Below are 23347 nucleotides of genomic sequence, written 5' to 3' on the forward strand. Positions count from 1 at the left end.
AAACCGTAAAGAGATTTCCCGCCGTCACTGGCACGTTCGTTACGTGATCTGGCCGGGCAGATTTCCTCGGTCGTTGACCTCGAGTTGCCAACTTTAGAATTTTCTTTGGAGAATTCGAAATTCAAAACTAATGTAAAAGTTGGCAGTTTTTTTAATGTCGTATTTTATTTCTACTTTATTTTTCTATGATTCTAAAATCAAAACTTTCCCAGTTAGATACAGCCTCTTGAAGTTGCCTTAGCAGATTTTGTCGATGACGACGAATGATGTGCGTGCCAATGGTCTGTCAACTAGGGATGTCGACGTGCGAAGTGGAGACGAAAATGTCGCAAGCAGTACCTGGGCTCCGCCCGACGCTTAACAGCTGCAGAAGCAACAGGGAAAACGCTCAGATGAGAGAGAGACATGTAGTTAGCAGATTTTATGTGGATGAAATCAAAGTATCGAAAATTCAACAGAAAATTCAAACACCTAATTTGAATTACCTACTTATAATAAATTTATATTTTACTAGCTGCGCCCCGGGGCTTCGCTCCCTTGGGTATTTCGGTATAAATCCCCACGTGTTATTCCAGGTTATATTCTACCCGTGTACCAAATTTCATAACAATCCGTCCAGTAGATTTTGGGTGAAAAAGTAACAACAAAAAATACATACAGTACATATATACACAAGTACACACTCACAAACTTTGGCATTTATAATATTAGTAGGGTTAATGTTTTTAAAACTCCAATTACACATATTGCAGAACAAAAATGTAGGCCAGCTACACTTAGAAAAAAATATAAAGTGCTCACGAAAGCAATTCCTATTAATATGATATCCCATCATCTACCAATAATGATGATATTTTCGAAATGTGATGCAAAGCCCCGGAGCGCGGCATATTCCGCGCTCCCCACAATGTCTGTCATATTTGATTTATCTCTAAAAATAAGCCTGTTTATTAACCCTTCCTATGGCGAAATTAATAATGGTTTATGATGAGTTTGAATGAAGTCTTAGTGATCTATGTGTGCGAGCCATGCCCCAAGCTGAGTTGTGCTCCGGTGCTACGACGCAACCGTTATAGCTCTTGTTTTCTATAGGGTTTGGCACTGACGTGCGTTGACGCACTTCGAAACTTCAAAACACATAGATACTTATAGGAAACTAGAACAAAGAATATACGGGTCAATCAACTTTTTATTGCCTTTGGGCAACAGCTCTCGGTCCCAGATTAGTTAAATGGTACATAACTAATACGAAAATGGTGAATATTATCATCTAACTAAGAAACATCAAAATAAATATGTCTACTAGCTTTAAAAATAAATAAATAAATATATCAGGACAAATCACACAGATTGAGCTAGCCCCAAAGTAAGTTCGAGACTTGTGTTATGGGATACTAATTCAACGATACTATATTTTATGACAAATACATATAAACATCCAAGACCCGGGCCAATCAGAAAAAGATCATTTTCCATCATGACCCCACCGAGGATCGAACCCGGGACCTCTCGGTTCAGTGGCAAGCACTTAACCACTGCGCCACCGAGGTCATCAAAATGTTATATTAATTATTTTTACCAAAATATAACGATTGTCTGAGTGAAAAATGGGTTGTTTCTATGTCTATGCTTTTGTGATAGTTACTTTTTATGATTTCGTTATACTTAAATAATTATCAGATAATGAAGTTAAAATATTTTATTTATTACTTACAAAATTGCGAACACTCACTGGTTGATCAGAAACTGAGTACCTATTACAATATAAATCAAAATCCACACTTACGCAGATAATATATGACACGTAATCCTTCAATTAAGCCCCCCTACAGTGCCTTTCGAGTGCCGATGCAATTATTGGATTCACTATAAAATAAGAGGTGATATGGATTATTGCAGTTTAGTTTGATGGTGCGACTGTGGTTTGCTATATATTATTTTACTGAGATGGTTTGGCTCAGTCAAGGATATATCCTAGCTAATATTATAAATGCGAAAGTAAGTTTCTTTGTTATCTCTTCACGCTCTATCTACTCAACAAATCTTCTTGCAATTTTGCATACATGTCCATATAAAATCTGCTAACTACGTGTCTCTCTCTCTCATCTGAGCGTTTTCCCTGTTGGTTCCTCAGCTGTTAAGCGTCGGGCGGAGCCCAGGGACCGCTTTCCTACATTTTCGTCTCCACTTCGCACGTCGGCATCCCTAGTTCTCAGACCAGATCCCGTGATTTTTTAGCCGCGGGCAAAAAGCTAGTATTTAATATTTATATAAATTTATTTATATTTAATTTCAAATAAAAAATAGATAAAGCATACCGAGCTATATTTTTTATTACAATTAAGAAAATATTACAATTCTGTCAATGTCAAATATTGTAAAACGACACTACGGATCCCTAAAAGCTCCGAATCTTAACCTCAACAGAATGTCACGAAAAGGAGGGTAGTCGGAAATCGGACATTCCTTTCCGCGCACGGTCACAAATACATCGCAATAAGCGGAGTGACTCGAGCTTTCTGGCGAGCTTTCAGCCGGCACTCGGCAATCTGCATTCCGAAGCTCGTGATAATGTGACAGACCTTTATAGCTGGGAGCTTGTTGCTAAATTTGGTTGCTACGTTTTGTGTTGTCTTTCTGTAGATTTGACAACCTCGGTGGCGCAGTGGTAAGGTTCTTGCCATAATGGAAAATGATCTTTTTCTGATTGACCCGGGTTTTGGATGTTTATCTATATGTGTATTTATTATAAAATATAGTATCGTTGAGTTAGTATATAATACAAGTCTCGAACTTACTTTGGGGCTAGCTCAATCTGTGTGATTTGTCCTAATATATTACATGTTAAAAAGTAAAATCTAATAAATGCGAGTTTCTTGCTACGTTTTGTTATGATTTCGAGTTTTGATTTGTTTCATAGTTAGCAGAAAGAATGCTTTAAAAATTATGAAAATGCTAGCAATGTCTCGGGGCTTCGCTCCCGTAAGAATTTCGGGATCCTATGTGTTATTGCAGGTTATACTCTACCCGTGTATACTAAATTTCATAACAATCCGTCCAGTAGATTTTGCGTGACAAACATACACACATTCTCACAAATTTTCGCATTTATAATATAAGTAGGATTTGACAATAAAGTGTGAGTTCGTTAGTCCTAATATATACACAAAATAACGAATTTAAAATAATTTTCATTTCTTTACAAAAACTGTTCGGCTACGCGAACTGAGTCGCGGGCATCAGCTAGTTTAAAATAAATACCAATCAACAAATTAACCCTATGATATGGTATTGTTATTAATAACAATAATAAATGTCTACAACACGATTTGAGAGTCTTTTTGTAAATATTTTTTTTATATTTACTTATTTGCAAATTCAGTGCGAATCATACTTAAAAAATAGCTGTTCTGTCAACAATTTCAAGTGTAACAAAGTTTATCGTTGAGTGCAAAATATGTTCAGTCAGATGGTTTCTTTAAGCCTTATTATAATTCTGAAACTTTCCTAGGTTTCTACATCTATAAATATATTTAATAAAAAATACATCTAAAACCGAAATCCTGTTCATCTGTCGTTACCCCCGCGTCGCCTGTTCTGCTGACCCTACTGCAGGAATGCAAGAGTCATCCTGCTTATTGCCTGTGACAATCGATTGTCGCTCCTTATTTTTGGACTGTTCACTGTCATTATGTCTGGTTCTTGACCACAGAGTATTCAAAACGAAAAAACTCTAAAATATATAAGACATTGAACTCCCTTCATCCAGTCTTTTATATATTTATTAAAACCATTAATTTTGTAGAATATAATATTTAATTTCATATGTTTTATTGTATGTTATACCATTCATTAATCAGTGTTTCGATCTCTTAAGAAGATTTCTCTTAATTTTATATTTAACAAAAATAAATTGTTATCATACGTTACAATACAAGATTTTACGTTATCCATACCTACTAATATTATAAATGTCAAAGTGTGTTTTTGTCCTTCTCTCGCATCACGGAGAGCTAGAGAATTATATAGATAAATTTATGCCACAGTTAGCTATATTAAAAACTGACAGCATTGATTGAAGGCCGTCATTCATCAACAGCCACCTACTAAAATAAAATCTAATTTCTAAATAGATTGAACAACAAAAACACAAAATAAACTGTAATTTTAGGACATAAACCTCAGTATTATCATCTCCCGAAAACAACCCAACCTGAAACACACGATGTAGCCGAAGTATAAATCTTCAGCTAAGTGGCATTTACACACAAACATATCTTTTGCAAGTGAAGCAAATCGTAAAAGTGTACCAAACGTTCCCGGCGTTTTGTGACCCAGCTCCAGGGGAAGTTGACCCAAAAAAAGGTTTTAATGTATTGAAATTTCTCAATGCTTCGTGCATGCAATAGAATTATTAAGTGCTATTCAGAACGGAAATAAGTTTTTTACAAAAATGACATTTTTGCCACAATCTTTTATTGTAAACGGTTGAGGAGTTCCCTCGTTTGGATAATGCATTTCAGTTACACAAGAATATAAATAAATAAATAAATACATACATATGAACAAATCACACAGATTGAGTTGGCCCCAAAGTAAGTTCGAAATTTGTGATACGGGTTAATCTAACTCAACGACACTATATTTTATAACATATACAATCCAAGACCCGGGTCAATCTGAAATAGTTCATTTTGCATCTTGACCTGATCAGGGATCGAACCCAGGACCTCCAGTGTAGTATATAAATGTAATTGCATTACATTTTCTGCTTTCTAATTGACCTGTAGCCACGTAATTTCGCAGCCAAGGTTTATTTTCCAACCAAGAAGACGTTTGCCAAGCTCTCCCGGCAAGATTGCGCCACCTATTTTCCATTAGGAGAGACAACTTGAGTGTTTTCTCTGTAGAGTCGACTACTTAAATCCTTATACCAACACCACGCAGTTTTATACCTTACGCGTGTAGATATAAGAGCCGTTTTTTCGACAAGTTTAATGTTGACTGTACGTATAGGACGAGAGATTGAAACGTTCAGTGTTTATACTCGTCACAGAGGTTTGTTAACTCAATCAAAATTTACTAGATTCTGTCATATTGGATTTCTCTATTGTAATAATTGGATTGACACACTGTAAATTTTGCTTAACATTGTGGCATTTTTCAGTATTCACCTATTAATATATTTTTAAGTACGTCATTTCGTCATTTCTCAAAAATATGTGGTGTAATCCTGTAAAAATCACTTAAAAGTAAGTCTCGGTTTCAGATAATTATAACGTTACGTTTATAACTTTAACCTGCACAGAACAACGCAAAGTTGATTAGTTAATGTCAAAGTTGATTGGAGCCGGAGACCGAGCATACCAGCTTTAAAAAAAACAGTGTTTTTTTTATTTGCAAAGAGGACAATAAAGTTTCCATCAGTTTCATAACCACAGAAGCCACTCTCTTCTGGTCATTACTTCCTTAGTCCCCTTCCTTCCTCTAAATGCCTTCTCTAACTTTCTCAAAACGCCGAAGCCCTGCAATATCCACTTCAACATAGGCAAGCATAAAATTCTTGACGACATCGAAAGAAACCAAGACTTTTGAATAGTATTCGTAAATCCCGCATATAATATATAGACATGGTCATCCCTCCCGCAGGGGGTCGGGGGGAGGACGTGGATCGTAAACCGGGATTCTCGGGAAAATCCGCACTTCACTACGGACCTCGGTAATCACGCCGGCGTCTCAGTGTGGATTTGTGGATATTATACGTACGTCGTATATATACGTGGGTGATTTTCGTGTAGGGTGTTGAACGAGTTTTGCATGGTTGAATTTGAAGCTCATTTTTTCTATAGCAATTTACTTCAAACAAACTTCAGAGTTTTACTTTACGTTACGTTTCATTGTGCTACGAACATTGATGCTATGAAGTATTTGCTACGACATAATAGCTACGAATATACCATTGTAGAAAAAATCATCAGTCTTATATTAATAAACTAGCTGCGCTCCGGGGCTTCGGTCTCGTAGGAATTTCGGGTAAAAGTACCTTATGTGTTATTCCAGGTTATACACTACGTTAGTAGGAGTACCAAATTTAATAACAATCACTCCGGTAAATTATGCGTGAAATTATTTCAACCAACAAACATCCTCACAAACTTTCGCATTTATAATATTAGTAGGATATATTTGTGTAAAAATGTAATATATATATTAATTGATAACTTTCATTTGAACATTTTATATATTCATTTGAATATTTTATTTTTTAATGTCAAATTCATGAAGTGGATAAATTATTCAATTCCGTAATTAAAAAGAAAAAGCATGTTTTCTTTTTTGTGTGTTAAATATAACTAACATAACTGGTATCGGATATGATTCATGTCTTATTAAGCCTTTGAGCCGGGAAAAGTGTGTCTCAGTGGAAGCACCACCTCAGAGCATTGAAGTTTAGGATCCATTATCACTTTTCCTCCTTCACTTGTCTTTGGCATCCTTAGTAGTCAGACCTACTACATGTTTGAATAAATGATGTTTCAATTCCAATTTCAATATCATTCGTGACGACATCACAAAACCTAAAAATAATGTCCTCCAATATTACGCAGCCGTATAAATTTAAAAAGGCTGAATAATGACCACAGTAAATTCCCGACGCCGTATTATAACCTAAACAACGATGCACCGGACAAGTTTGCACTTCCTTGCACGTGCACTTTTAATCTTGCACCTGCGCTCATCTAAGTGCTGCCTATTATCGCTGTACACCACTTTGGGTTTACACGATTTTAGATTATTTTGGGTGTTAATGATTTTTCTTAAACATTTAGACGACCTCTGGTCGGTTAGCATTGCTACACTGGAGGTCGCGGGTTCGAACCCCGATCAGGTCAATATGAAAAATGATTGACCTGGGATTTCTATCTATTAGTGAAATATATTGTGAAACTGAATAATATACGACCGTAATAACATAAATGAGAGTACATAATCATTATGCAAAAATAAAAAAGTAAATAAAAAATACTTCTCGGCAATATTAAGTTATTTCTAATTAATCTGTTTCACAAAATTTATTAAATAAAAAGAATATTACCAACCTGCCTTCTTCCTTCAAACCTGAATACATTAACGGCCAAGCAAATGCAAGCCAAATTTACGAACCCCCAAATTCAGTCCTGCGTTTTTTATAACTCGTGAATTATTAACTGGCCCAAATAGTCCCTTAAATTATTGTTATAGACCTTCCCGGCAACATGATTTCCTATTTCCCTGTGCTTATACTATTAGATTATCTTATGATTTAAACATGCCTTTATTGTTTTTTTATTTTTATTTCCCTCATTTATATATTATACTATATTTTTGCTCACTTTTACTTTAAGTCGTGTAAAAAATTAACAATATTGCTGGCTAAAATACATTACTTATTTTGTGTTTATAACCATTATATACCTCACTAGTTTTTTGTTCCATTCCGTATTTAACTAAATAAAGTTTTAAATAAACAAAATATTTAAATAAAGAAAATAAAAAAGTAACAACTAGAATTTGAAATTGGCATATGAAAAATCACACCACCATTACCTGCTACGAATACCGCCACAAAAGCCTACGCTATATATCGTGAAATCTTGCCAGCGAAGCACTTTAAGTTGGGAGCATCATATATTTAATTCAGCAGTGCCTAAAGTACGTTCCCATAAAAATCCGGCTGTGAGACTGTGCAGATGATCTAGCCAGGGCCGGATTTGGGCGCGTAATAATTAAATTATATTAATGTCTGTTTTATAGCGAATCTCGCGTTTAGTGCTCGATAATGGACTATAATGATTTCGGCGTAATCGAATCATCTCTGTGGGATTGCTTATGGATATTGCATATTTGGATATGATTAAGTATTATTTTATTATACGTAATTTCAAAAATTTAAAATTACCACTGGTTTAAATAATTTTCTTTCTTTCTTATCGAATATTTTATTGCTAGTGTAAAATTTTATTCAAGTCGCTTGTCCAGTAGTCGCATAAGCACTACACTATAATATAGTTTTAAGAACTGAAACAATGAGATGTATGTTGGACAATAATTAATTTGGAGAATGCTTACGGATACTTGATTGTGCTGAATAGGGTAATCTAGAATTGTAACTAATTTGATCCTGTAATACATGTGATTAATTAGTCAGTTTGACTACATCACCTCCATTCAATGGTGAAACAAATCTACAATTTCAACCAATACGCATAACGAAAGAAATAAAACTGAGGATCGATAATATTTAAATCCTTGATCTCCAATCTCGCAATCCTCACCCGATAAATTCAAGGCTCATAAAACTAAACAAATCCGGCCCTGTGCCGGTTATCCGGGTTTTCCGGATACACGGGATTTACGGTTATAGCTCACCAGGACGCGTTCAATCACAACCCGCGGACTTAATACTTTACGTCTAGATATACGTCTATGTTTATGTCTTGTAGACGTCTTTATCGATTTTACAAGATAAAATAAATGTAGAAAGGTGGCCATTATTCTCTCATTCTTATATGTTCTCGGTTGAAACGCTCTCGCATCGAAATATAGATTTTTTTTCTATGGGACATGTAAGCGTCCCGGTTCTAAGCGTATAAATAAAGAAATATATTAGGACAAATTACACAGATTGAGTTAGCCCCAAAGTAAGTTCTCCACTTGTGTTATGGTATACTAATTCAACGATACTATATTTTATAACAAATACATATATAGATAAACATCCAAACCCGGGCCAATCAGAAAAAGATTATTTTCATCATGACCCCACCGGGGATCGAACTCGACCTCTCGGTTCAGAGGTAAGCACTTTACCACTGCGCCACCGAGGTCGTCAAACAATGAGACAAATATAACAATGAGATCCTAATGGACGGACCCAAATTGAACAAGGCTAGAAAATTATTCGGTCATTTTTCGAAACATAGATTAGTCAAAGTATACAGAGCTGGTACATATGGTCGCAATTATGATTGGTGTTCCATTCTAACAAAATATGTAAACTTATACTTATGTTGTCTCATATTATATTTTAACTACTGCGAGAATTAAAACTCTAAGGTTATACCTGTTTCACTTTACATATAGCTATCGTAGCTAATATAGCTCGTTCCAGTCAGTTGATTTTTTTAGTTAGTAAAGGGGAAGTACAAAGCAGTCGTAAGCTACAAAAAGGAATGGCGATAAGTAACAGTTACTGCGCCGTTAAAATCTGTGAAAGCTCTCAGTTACTAGTTTATAATCCATAACTCGTAAGTGCGCAGTTTAGAGTTATTGCGAGTAAAACGAGATGAGAAAAATTATGAAGACCTTTAAATTAGACGCCCAAATTATGGTATTAGAAGAATGATGGATTTGTGAGTTAGGTATACGAGTATAGGTACTATTATTTATCCATTGTCTATACTATATAAGGCGATTGAAAGGTTCCAGGTTCGAATCCCACTACGCCTCGAGTACGGACTAATCGGACTCAAGTTATTAGATATTCAAATTTTCAAGTTTTATGTTCAATATTATTACTGTGTCTTTCGTAAAATGAATTTTTTTCTCTTATTTTATTCCTTAGATAGGAATAAAATAAAAATTTGAATTAGATAGTTTTCATAGACCACCACTTGTCCTTCCGATGGACGAACGTGGTAAAGAAACCTGCATATTCGCTGACGATAAAACTATAGCTGAATTTTCACTTCTGTATACAAATAGTACTCATGTCAGATTCCTTTAGGCTATGTATAAATGATTAAACGAAAATAACTAAACACTGAGTTTAGTTGCTTGTTGTGGATGTTTATAAGCTGTTCTTAGCAAATTCTGCCTCTTGTAATATAACGAAACTTACGTGCCATCTTTCAGAGTGATGAAAGATGATTACGTCTTGATTTATTGTTCCGAAAAAATGAAATTTTCTTTTAGAGATCAAAGAAAATCCGTAATGAAAAATGATATGCTAATCCCAAAATCAAGCTTCAATCACATCCAACAGTTCTCAATGGATTCCGTCTTCTTTTGTGATTGCAACAAAAACCATTCTACAAAAAATATTCGTTCTGTTCTGTGAAACCATAGAAGACAGGTTGTAGCTACCTATTTTTATTTCACTTCGTAAATCAATCATGTAGCAAATTATATATTTTGTAAATGAATAAATAAATCTATTAGAACCAAACTATTATTAATAACAGTTTACGAAAATATGTATTAAATGTATGGTAATTTCTGTAATTCATAACAAAACGAAATTAATTACCCTAAATAAATTCTTGTAATAATAGTAACTTGATTAACTAGATTTATATCTTGTTGCATTGAGTTGCATAACTCAAAACTAACATCGTAGTCAAGAACAATATGCACATCAATGCCCATGGTCTGACAACTAGGGATCGTGAGAGCGAAAAGTAGGAAAGCGGCCCGTTGGCCTCGACGCTCAACGGATAAGGAAGCTACCGGAAAAACGCTCAGATAAGAGAGAAAGAGAGAAACATGCAACTCATCAACAACTTCAGGAAATTGACACCGATAGAACTAAGCCTGCCACTCCTGTCAGAGAATCAATAATTCATAGACGATCCAATTCATTCAAGAGGGAGAAAACAATTAAATGTCTCCCCAGCGCAGTGCCCCGCCATAATTACACTGTTAAGAGCCCCTTGCAGATTTTACGCAGAGGTGTTACTTCAAACGGATTTAACATTTCCAAGTTTATGAAAGTTTGCCGAGTTTAAGATCTTTTTGATTCTAAATCTGTTTCGTTCCAAATTAATTTTTATCGCATTAACATTCCATTTTGATCAATAATAATTAAAACTCGATACAGAATTGTTGTATAGAGAAATTAAAAAACTGCTAAATTCTACAAATAATTTTAAGTGATGATTGAAAACTGATATCAACTTTGTACTTTTCAATAAATATTTAAGAAAGAGAGAAAACATGAAAACAAATTTAAGAAGAGTCAGCCAAATGAATATTAGAAAGATAATTTAATAAAGTTGTTAATTCAATGAGCATCTATTCTGAAAAGGACATTGTTTAACAAGACCAACGCAACTTCCTGTATTTACAAACTGTAGAACAATCATTAAACTCCGTCCCTGTCGGATCTGTATATTACGTAATTACTCTGTAAACGCGTCTCGGATGAGATTTCTGGAACCCTAATCTTGTAGAGGCTTTGGTAATTTTCAGTCGCAAAAATCTAATTAAAATCCGACAAAATGTTTAGTATTCCAAATTTTTAAGATTTTTTACAAATTTTAACTAGATATGATGATAGTCAAAATTTTAGGTAATAAAATATGTCTCCACATATCGACATTCCTCATTAACATGAAACTTATTTAGAATAGGTATCAGATTATTGTAAAGAACAATATAATTTGGCATAATCGTACCTGTAACTCTGACTTCTTTCACAACCCTCCTATACAGAATTTTCGACAATCATTTCGTCTTCCTGAAAGTATTCAAACGCTCATGCATTCACCCCGCGTACGTAACCATTAAGTAACCGGGGAAAGCAAACATCACAATTTGCCCACAAAGGGAACATCTTTCTGGAAAAATCTGTAACGTCAGAAGTATCCTGAAGATGGAGATAGCTAACGAGCGAGCCTCGCGGCGTACTCTGATTTCCAATTCAAAGGAAAATTGCGATCCATAAAACGGGGGGAGGGGAGGCAGAGTGGGGTGCCCCCCCACCCGTTGCTACGCGACGTGGGGAGGAGCCGCCGCAATCACTGCCCAATGGCACGACGGATATAAATTGCTCTTGCGACGCGACACTGATGATGGAAAGAGAGGTTCGTTGACGCTCCCTCTCGCACTAATGAAGTCGCCAGTCCCCTTGATTGACGGACTCTGCGGCCCTTTTTCGAAATGCTATACCTAAATTCGGCTCTGCCGTGATTTGTAATCGCCTACCTCGCACCTACTCCGTATTGGTTACAGCTGTTACATAAATTCTATTCAGTCGTTTACGTAGGTCGTTCATCTAACTTTTCCGAATAAGACTAGTATAATATTTAGATTGATTAACGAACGACATCTTGTATGTATGTATCTCTCACCGTGTGTGATTCGTTATACTACTAAATATTATAAATGCGAAAGTTTGTGAGGATGTTTGTATGTATGCATGTATGTTTGTTACTCTTTCACGCAAAATCTATTGGACCAATTGTTGTGAAATTTGGTACAAGGGTAGAATTTAACCTGGCAATAACACATAGGGTACTATTTATCCCGAAATTCTCACGGGAGCGCAGACCCGGGGCACAGCTAGTAATATTATAAGTATGGTCAAATAGTATATGAATAGATATATCCTTATTAAACATTATAACCATGTTTAGATAGAGTAAGTAGATAGTATTGTTTAAAGACAGCAAATAGCTACCATTATTTCAATTAAAAAATATTACCCAACCATTGTTATATAATAGTAGTATAAGCTGCCTTATTCGACCGCTAAACGCATAAGATAAATAAAAATCATTATCTGACATATATAATGCTTAATACACCTATTAATAACACAACAATTTTTCAATAATGAAAATAGCTTACAACAATACAAACAAAAGGCGTGCTGATAAAGAAGTTATTAAATTCCAGGACCGGAATCAGAGCGCAATAAACTTTTAATATAGAGGAATCGGGACGTCAGACAAACTATAAATTTTTGTAAGGCCAGCGAGATCGCGCGTAGAATCTGAAATGGGCTTCGCAGAGATTACGCAGACATATATTAATGTACCTACATGGATGGGTTGGGTGGGTGGATGGCTTGGACAGGGCTTAGGGTAGCGATTCTCTCTTTCCAGTATTTTGGAGTAAATTTTCCCTGCTTCGTAATTTTATGGGTGTTGATTACAATGACTTATAATATATCAGTAGAAAAGGCAGATCAGTTAGGCATTGACACAGCTGTAGTAGACAAAAACTTTTGACAACCATAATTTATAATTTCGAAATAAAAAGTAGCCTATGTGTTATTCCAGGTTATATTCTAGCCGTTTATCAAATTTCATAACAATCGATTTTGCGTGAAAAAATAACAAACAAACATACATACATACACACATCCTCACGAATTAGTTGGACTTGTGTTTTTGTCTTTTCAAAAACTCCTTTCCTAATTTCAGTATACACATACCCGTACGTGACTAATATAGAGGTAGATACCCTACAAAAATGTCGACAGACCCTTTCCTTAAAAGGTCGAGCTCGAGACAGGGTAAATTCACCTGTCCGTCAAAAACTACATTGAGGGTTAGCCCTAGAGATTCTTTCTTCATAGTCGTATTCCTTATGGCTGAGGATCGTAGTCATTACGTGGAATGAAACAACACACATAACTTTCTTGGCACTATTAATGGAGTTGTTTGCTGTTGCCTTCTCCATTTCGAACACAAGTTGATAATCAACCATAGTGCAGGTTTCCTCACGATGTTTTCCTTCACTGGTAGCAAGTGGTGGTCAATTAAAACTATACTAGTCAGATTAATATACAAATTGATACAATAATTTCCTTAATCCGTGTTATAGTCGTTGAATCAATAGGTAAGTAGATTAGTAATAGTAGTACCTCGGAATCTTCAGTTCCTTTTGCGTTAACCAATCAGTGTTGTAGCGGTGGTGGTGTAATGGTTAAGACGCCCGCCTGGGAATGGAAGGTCGTAGATTCGAATCTTACCCGTGCCATATAAGGAAAATTACATACGAATACATTTAAGTACAGTTGTAACAATTTCCTTTTTCCTTATTTCGAAAGCAAATTCTCATCGCGTTTTCCTTGAGTACGTAGTATTGTGACATTTTATATCGTCAACGTTCATAATTTGGCAGACGATGCACCTAAACTTTTTATGTACTGTTATGATCAATATAAATATTTTTTAAAGTTCCCTTTTTACAATTTAAAATATACTTTTAATAACAACAAATTATGTGACACATTAGGACTTTTAATCTTAAGACTTTAAATGTAATTCTACATGCTCTTCTCGTATTGTCCACAGGCGAGAAGCCGCACAAGTGCCAGGTTTGCGGCAAAGCGTTCAGTCAGAGCTCCAACCTCATAACACACTCCCGCAAACACACAGGGTTCAAGCCCTTCGCGTGTGAACTCTGTGGACGTGCGTTCCAACGGAAGGTGGACCTTCGAAGACATAGGGAGACGCAGCACGCCGACTTGAGGCCCACTCAGCCTCATATGCAGCCTCATGATGTGCAGATGCACGCGCCTGAGATGCACTCACTCCCTGAACATAGAATAGGTAAGTGGTCTGCAAAATTCATGATTTTAAAACATTTTGCATAGTTTTTAAAGTTATTAAAATATAAAAAATAGTTATTTATAATTTAAATTAAGAATTCGCAATGGATCTTGATCTGAGTCCGTCCCTGGATCGATTATTTTTAATCTAATTTTGTACCTACTTCTGGAAATTAGTAAAATATCCGCTACAGTATCTACAACAACTATATTATAATAAGCACAACCTGAAGAAGCGCCCAGGATCGGCTCCTAAGATCCAAACACATCAACGGTTTAATGATGATTTTCTGTTACACCTTGAAATCAACAAGATCCCTTCAGTGACAATAAAAGCTTGTGTTTTTTTTTGTAAGAAACATAATTTGTTTTTTTTTGTCCCCAGACCTACGTCCGCCACATCACGACTTTAGATCAGCGCACATGAGCACCTCCGTGCCCCCCCTCCAAGCCCTCCCCTCTTGAAGCACAACAGCCTTCGCGCCCGCAAACTGGCGCTAAGGCCTCAAATGTCTTCGGTTTCTTCGGATCAATAGTAGTTATAAATATCGTACCTAATAAAAATGTATATTTTCAAACGACGACCTCTAAGGAATCATTTTACTTGATAAATTTCAATCGAGAGGCATTGGAACTAAGTGTTGTCTCGAACTGGAAATTGTGTTATTTGACATTAATTTAAATTTTTTTTTTGTCTCAAATGTCAATTTCTAACGATCTTAGTTTTACGTTTACGTTCAAGAGGTCGTTGAATTAGTATGTTTACCAGTGGATTGTAAAAATCAGAACTAACAGCATCTCTACCAAAAATAGTTATAAGTTCTTTCACCAAGTCGGTTAAAGTTGAAAAGAATGCAGATTTTGAATTATGACGCTTTTGGATGTGAGTTTTTGATCTCATTTTGTGAAATTGTAAAATATTGTTAGATTAAAATTGAAGTCTGCAACGTTAAAGTATTTATAGGTCACCAGATTGTCAGTACAAAAAAAAACGTTTTTTTTTTTTTTAATTCGTTCTTTTTAACCATAGCAAAGACACTAAATATAGTCATTGCTCGATTACGATTCGTCGTGTATAATAATTTTTCTAAACCTGACTTATTATAGTAAGTTATTATTTTTCCTGGAAATAAATGTTTTAATCTAGGTATATAAGTACTCCATATCAAAATCATATTTTATTTTTGTATTTTAGTACTGAGCTTACAGCGATATTCCCATATTTTAATGGACTGATAACGTCATTCCAAATATTTTGACCAAATTAATAATTTTAAGTTTATTTTTATAAGTTTTAAAGTACAAATATAACACATTTTGCTGTAGATAGGACATAATTCCATATGTTTCATTCCTTTAAATATATGCACCTAGTTACCTATGACCATTCATTTAATACAAATACTCCCAATTACATTACATATCTATGTAGCACAAGTGAAGTTTTTATTAGCTTTGATTGTAAATACATAGCTTATTTTATATTGTAAAAAGTGTTGTCTATTTTTATGTCATCTGATATTTTAACATTTAAAAATATTGTGAGCGGTGCCATTCTGTACAGTCAACCAATTTTAAATTTTAAAACGGACGAATCCTAAAATATCGAATCCTAAAATTAAATAAAATGGGAAAATACAGGGCGTAAACCTATCTATGATCTTACTAATAAGTACTAAACATGCTAAATAATAGTACATTGTTCACCGAGAAATGAATGTCACAGATTCTAATGAGGATGTATGTTACGACTCGAGACGATTAGTCGAGGGTCGCAGACACACGAGTTGTGAATAGTACGCTTTATTTCGAGTGGCAGGCAGGTGCTTTATGCGACACCTGCCTGCTAATTTTAGGGTTCCGTACCTCAAAGGGAAAAAGGCAGCCTTTACCATACCATTTAAATTGAAATTTCAAGTTGTTTGATTATGCTAGTGCCATATTATGTGGAATCCTTCATGCCAAAGACGCATAGAATATTAGAATTACTTGTAAATATACCTAAATAGCGATTATATAAATATACTAGTTATTTCATCAATCCAGTCATAAATGGTTTAAAGTCTATGGTTTTCAAATTTTATTTATCTTTTTTTTATTTTTTTATTTCATGACAAAAGACATTTATTGATAGAATAGCTTATTTAAAAATGTGATTTTATAGTCTATTCTAAAATATTATTACGCTAAGATTAGTTTCCAAAAATGTAGAAAAATTTTTAGGACATTTCCGATACAGTAACTATAATTGTATAAATATTTCATGATTTTCTTGTCATACGGTTATAATTGTTCATTCAATATTATATTATGTAAATAATGTATAAAATATGTAATCGAATCAAACGTGCAATCCTATGTCGTAATTACCAGTTATATTATTATATAAATGTCACTTCAAATAAATGATGATAAACAAACACGGTCTTTTCTTTTATTTAATTCAGTTGTCCAACAAAAAGAGACAAAACATCGGTGGTATTCCAATTTTAAACATTTTCGTTTGGTCGTGGCAAAAGGGTCAAGTTAAAAAGTGCTTTCTTAATGTAATCTAGAAAAAAGAAAGTAGAAATAAGAAATTAAAAGGAAAAAACCTTTTATAAGAAAAGCTTTTATTTAAATGCTCCAAAAGGAAGAAAATAAAATTTTCCTTTAAAATTTTAACTATCAACTTAACTAACCTTATTATATACAATTTATATGATCATAAAAGCTTGTCGTGAGGTTTACTAGTGTAAATAAACTATATCGTATTCATCTTGGACTGAGACAAAAGGTACAAAAAATCATTATTTCTCGTTATTCCTTTGTTAATTTTGTTCTTACTTTCTGTTAATGTTAAATTTTTTGTTGTTATTTTATGGAGTCATGTCGCTTACATAAATGTTTGCCTTTTGTCAATTTCTCGTTTCTTTTTTGTTTACCTTTTGTCTCAGTAACCTATTTAATTGAGTAAAATACTTATAGGTGCTTACTTCTTTTCATTTATTTTTTAATTTTTAGTTAACACTGACTAGGTTTCTAAATCTATAGAAATAGAATGACGTCACATTATTTTTCGACTTACTCTCAACAAGCCCTTTAATTTGATTATATTGTAGATGTGCATAAAAAATAACTACTCCGCCATCTTGAATGTTCCGCCATATTGGATTTAGAATGCCGTCACATTATTTTTCGAGTTACTCTCAACAAGTCCTTACTTTTGATACCCATATTGTAGAAGTACATAAAAAATAACCTTTCTGCCATCTTGGATGTTCCGCCATATTGGATTTAGAATGACATCACATTGTTTTTCGAGTTACTCTCAACAAGCCCTTTCATTTGATACCCATATTGTAGAAATGCATTAAAAATAACTATTCCGCCAGCTTGGATAGTCCGCCATATTGGATTTAGAATGACGTCACACAGGTTATCGTGTATTATCATCCAAACTAAACGTGTATACAAAATTTCAGCTCAATCGGTTGAAGATATCTGCATCAAAATTGAGTAACAAGATTCCACCTGAACATACATACGAGTACATACATTGCAAGTTAAATAAAAAGCTTTTAATAATAAAAAAAATTAAGCGAGCCAATTTCTTTACGGCTTTTATCTATGGTGCCAATAGTAACTGGAAAAAACATAATTTACAGGAAACAGCTGAATTCAGATCGCATTCAACCAGTTATATTGGTAAACCTTGATGGATACCTACGCCTAAAAGCTTGTTATAGCTATCAACCAAATTAAGTACTTAATTGTTATTGATCACACTTTCTGGTTTTATATGAGGTTTAAAGGTTCTTCAACTGCAAATTTATACTAACCTTATTTTAGCTTCAAACCTGACACAATGTAACTTGAGCATCGCTAAGCAACTCGTCTAAAATCGCAATGCCTCTTAGAAGGTAATGGATGAATCGAATTAAGATCATCTCTGTATTAGCATAATTCTTGGGCCCTCGGCTATGGGGTGTCGAGTTTAAATGGATTCGAGGTTACTGTTTCATCGTAAGTATAATGTTCGTGACATCAAAATCTGAATTGATAAGTAATGTTAATATGTAGGTCTACCACGAAACATACAAATTCGTAACATTTTATTAAAGTGACGACATGCTGTCTTTTGCGCTTATCGTGTCGTATCGCGTCGTGTAAAAATAGGAGAGAATGAGTCGACGCTTCTATGTTTCATAATAGCCTCCTTGATAGTGATTGGGAAAAAAAATATGGGTTTTAATGATCCTTTTCTTCATAAGTCATTGGCCAGTTATATTAAAAAGAATTAAGAATGTATTCCTTGATAAAAGTTCACTCTTGTTGACTGGTGCAACTGAGGCTTGTACTAGAACAGGAATGTATTTAGATTAGGTCGCACATAAGTGTAACATTTCTATTATTTGTATAATTAAACATAATAGTCGATTTGTAATTGAATTACTGAATTAACATTATACATCATACATACCTGGATGACATTTTGACGTTTTGCAGAGATCAATCAGAGGGTCTCCCACGCAACACAAAATGTCGTAGCCATGGATTTAATAAGTACTTCGTTGTACGGAGTACCTAGTAGTTCCATGGTCGTAGCACGTTCCTGATGTCCACATGTTGTCTCTTTCTCCCACGCCGAATGGGTGGACGTAATATCCTGTTACGTGATTTATGTTAAATTTTCAAAAAATATACAATGTACAAATTTGAATGAAAAACATACGGCAAGGAAGTCAAGTTTAGTAACTACTAAACTTGACTTCCTTGTTGTATGTTTTAGTTCTAGTTTTTCCCGCCAATCAGCATGATTGTAAAGAGCTGTTTACTGACAGGGAATGGATTAGATCTGATAGCTATTACGGTAATGAGCCATCGATCATAACTGCGCAAACACAGAAGAACACACACTGTCCAATCAGGATTAATTGTATCAAATGTAGGGTTCTCTTTACGATTTTAAAGGGTTTCCTTTGGAATGTTACGTGAATTAAGTGCATGTATTTATCACAGATATTACAGTAAGAATAGATCATGAAGAAATAAATGGAATCGCAAATGAATAGGCTAGTTATCAATTTGAAGGCCCTTATAATAGAAACACCAGTGAAAAAAATATTGTACTAATGACAATGCCTTCAAAGATATGACAAAAACAAAATGAAATCAAGAACTCGTCCCAACGCTCCATAGTAAATGACACGTAGAAGTGACGTCACAACGTGGTAATATGTTCGCAAGGTTCGCAACAAAAGGTATGTTTATTCGACATAAATTCAATATTACGATTATTTTAACCATTAACCATTCAACCATTATAAAATTTAGTTTTATATAATGGTTTAATTTAAAAAAAAAATTAAAACTGCCCTTCCTATTATGGTAATCAAAATCGGTCCACTATTCCAGTAGGTAGTTGGTATATAGTATACAAAGGATATGAGAGCCAGAGATTATCACTATGAGCGAAAACTTGGTCGTCAAATTGTGTGAGTATTTTGTGTAATATTATTTTGTCACTAACATCAGAGTTATGTAAGTAAATATAACTAACAATGATGGATTTTTCAGAAATATTTTTTTATTATTTACACAGAGATACAGCAGACTTGTGTTAAATTTTTTCAAAGTAATCCAGTATAAAAAATGTAGAAGGTAAGTCTTATTTGATTACGGGCCGGACTGGCAAAACATTAGATTTGGAAGCAGAGCGGGAAGGCGCTTCCTCCAGGGACGGACTTGGGCGCTAAACGCCTGTTAGCACGCACTACAGGGAGGGACTAGGGTATTGTTGGGGACGACACGAGGAAATGAATCAAGGTTTTCTTGTTGACCGTACTGCAGTACGGTCAAAAGAAAAAACCTGTAATATTAATTTCTTCTCTTATTAGAGTGTTTTACTGCTAACTCATTTTTACTAAAATACTATTAATTTATTACAAAAAATAATATAAATCAGCTAGTAATATAATATAAAATGAGTAATTGCATTTAACCTATAGTTTTCACATATTTTTAATAAAAGGTACAATACCTTTTACCTAATACGTATACAGGGTTACTGGTATTTAACCCATATCCTTCCAAAGGCGCATAAGGTGCAGAGACTAACATCTTTTATTCTACTGTAATGTCGTTTCCATAAAAAGTTAACTCTATGTTCGATTCCGCTAATAACGCTACTGACTGGCTCGTGTTGCTTGGCTCTTACATAGAGTTAAGATGTGTTTTACACATCTTAACTGTAAAAAAAAAAAACTACGAATCGCGAAAAGTCATACGTTAAAAGTTCCTTATTTTGGGTATACCCACTTGGGTACATCAAAACAAGCAACTTTTAAATCAACTGGAAACGCAAAACTTCCTAAAGACAACTTAGTCTTTAGGAGGAGTAACCCTGTATATAGGTACAACATATTTAAAAATTAAGTTACAAATTTAAAAATTAAATTATACGCGCAAAAGGCGGCTTTATTGCTGAGAGCAATTTCTTCCAGGCCACCATTTGGAGATTGATTACGTTAGTAGCCTATCTATCGAAAAAAAAAAAGTATTAGATAATTATCTACTACAGATTTTTTTAGTTCGGATAAATGGTAGTTTCGAATGTTGAACAAATTAAATAAACTAATATCTAATCCCCTTCCTACTTGAAAGTAAAGTTAGTTTAATACTTTTTATTTCTTGACATTCCAATTTTCATAATTAAATAATTCATTATTTAGTATCAGAGCGTTTGTAGATTTGCCATCGACACGCAAAGAAGAAGAAAAGATAAAGGTAAGTTTCCTTTATATCAACTCTAAAGGAAAATACAACAAAAGGATTTAGATGCAAGATCCTCGGGGAACTCACTGGTTGATAAACGCCTGTTTGCACGCGACACAGGGAGGTATTCGATTATGATAATTCAGGTCTTTATAATGGGACTTTGATTGAAATCATAATGTAAAATAATCTTTGTTTGGCAATGCAGGATATAGCGTTGATGAAAATTTTGTTTAAATTAAATAAAATTATAGAAATTTACATTTTATTTATATCAACGTGGTTAGTAGTAACAAAAGGGCCGAGACAGAAATTAATAGAAGACAAAAAAGAAGCCCAACTGTGGGACACATAAACTGGCTATATAAATAAAAATCTACAAGTTTTCATCTCTCAAAAATAAGTCTAAACCATCATTGTTCAAAATTTATATCAAATGGCCGTAAATAAATCGAATGTAAAAGTTCATAATTAAAAAAAAAAAAGAGCGCCAAATCTTTCCCTCGAAACCTTCATTGAACAAACAGGCATAGTATGAAGTAGTAGTATTGATTTTAAATTTGAAATAATATTACAATGTCATGTAGGTATTTAACTATGTAATAACCTGTGTGCTTAGTTCTTACATTTATTCTTATTTACCAGTGCGAAATGTAATAACGGCGATTACAGTGCAATAATAATTGTACTGTTTCGTTCTACTCCTGTTGTGTTGCATACTATATTATAGTTCTAACAGTCATTAAATTTTATTTTTGAACATTGAAGACTTGCTACAACCCCTATAAATAATTTTATTACATAGTTGTATTTAAAAAGCTGATAACATGACGCAAGAGCATTGTTTGTGTTGTCATAAATTGGAGACTATTAACTACGGTTTATAGACGGGTGTGACCAAACAGCCAATCACTTGTTCAAACAGGTACTTACGTAATGAAAGTAAAAAGATTTCTTTTTAAAGACCGTTACTCATCGGTTCCATGGTGTAATGGTTAGCACTCTGGACTTTGAATCCAGCGATCCGAGTTCAAATCTCGGTGGAACCTTGAAATTTTATTTTGAATATAACATTATTTGTTTGCCTAAGAAGTTGAAACCTGACGTAAGTGCCTAAATAAGTTAAGTCTTTGGGTATTCCCATGACATTTTTTTTGTTAATCTATCTAGTATGATAATTGTAAATAAAAACAGGGGTAATTAATCAAAGAATAAATAAAATTAATAAAAAAGTTAACAATAAATTAGAAGACAAGTTTCAAAATAGACGCAGAACATGATTGTTCAATAAATGTTACAAGCAAAATCAGTACATTTTTATATTCTATATATTAGTGGTCCATCCCGGCTTCGCTCGGGTGGACCACCCTAATTACATAAGGGTATAAAAATACAACCTATTTTCAGATCTACTGAATGTACATATAAAATTTAAGGTACTTAACTAAAACTGTGACACTAGAATTTTATATATTAGGAGATTGAATTTATTAGTTACAACAATAAAACTATTGTCCCCAAATACGGCCCTGTACAGAATCGCCACTCATATATAATTCACGTGCGTCTCGGACGCAATCAGTATTGTGAATAATTGATTCGCGCGATGATTGCGCGGCCCCGCGAGATTGAAGATTTAGGCCCTCGCTACCGCCCTATGGATTTATGAAATTGGCAGTTACAAATTATTATTGAGAACGTGATAATTTTCTTTCAATTGCTTTTTTCTTTTAGAGGAAAGATAAAATCGCTTATGTCTTTTCTCTGTTTGCTTATGTTTAACGGATTAGAATCACCATCACGCTGGTGAGATGACATTGATTAGGTCACGGGGAAGTGTTGGATGAGACTAGCACAGAACCTTAGAAAGGCAGGAAAAAAGGAAGGCCCAGCCTATATTAACCCATCACAATTTAAAATCATGGTTGTGACATATCCCAATCCCAACTAATATTATAAATGCGAAAGTAAGTTTGTTTGTTACCTCTTCATGCATTATCTACTGGACCGATTGTTATGAAATTTGATATACGGGTAGAAAATAACCTGGAATAACACATAGGGTACGTTTTATCCAGAAATTCCTACGGGAGCGAAGCCCCGGGGCGCGGCTAGCCCAATAAATTTTACAGGCACGCTCTACCATATTTTTATGCTTAGTAGTTCAAAGTTAAAAGGAAGAAATTTGTTCGTGTGAATTAGTGCCCAAAAGGCTGGCGACAATCATACCACTGATTTTTTATCTTTAGCCATCATAACATTGGGGCAATG

The 23347-nt window shown here is 34.3% G+C and overlaps 1 protein-coding gene and 1 non-coding gene across 3 annotated transcripts in view; both read left to right on the forward strand.

The window, feature by feature from the left end:
* The window catches only part of sens-2 (senseless-2), a 54006-nt gene extending 39133 nt beyond the window's left edge, over window positions 1–14873 (forward strand). For both annotated transcript variants that reach the window (XM_053750084.1, XM_053750093.1), the window contains exons 5-6: window positions 14064–14321; window positions 14706–14873. In XM_053750084.1, the coding sequence (XP_053606059.1) occupies window positions 14064–14321; window positions 14706–14785 (338 nt within the window). In that variant the 3' untranslated portion in view covers window positions 14786–14873. The remainder of the gene's footprint in view (window positions 1–14063; window positions 14322–14705) is intronic.
* A 7180-nt stretch (window positions 14874–22053) lies between these two features.
* Window positions 22054–22125, forward strand: TRNAQ-UUG (transfer RNA glutamine (anticodon UUG)). The gene has a single exon. It is a non-coding gene; the product is annotated as a tRNA-Gln (tRNA).
* Window positions 22126–23347: the final 1222 nt, after the last annotated feature.

This window comes from Plodia interpunctella, chromosome 1 (genome assembly GCF_027563975.2).
Source record: "Plodia interpunctella isolate USDA-ARS_2022_Savannah chromosome 1, ilPloInte3.2, whole genome shotgun sequence".
Classification (NCBI taxonomy): Eukaryota; Metazoa; Arthropoda; class Insecta; order Lepidoptera; family Pyralidae; genus Plodia; species Plodia interpunctella.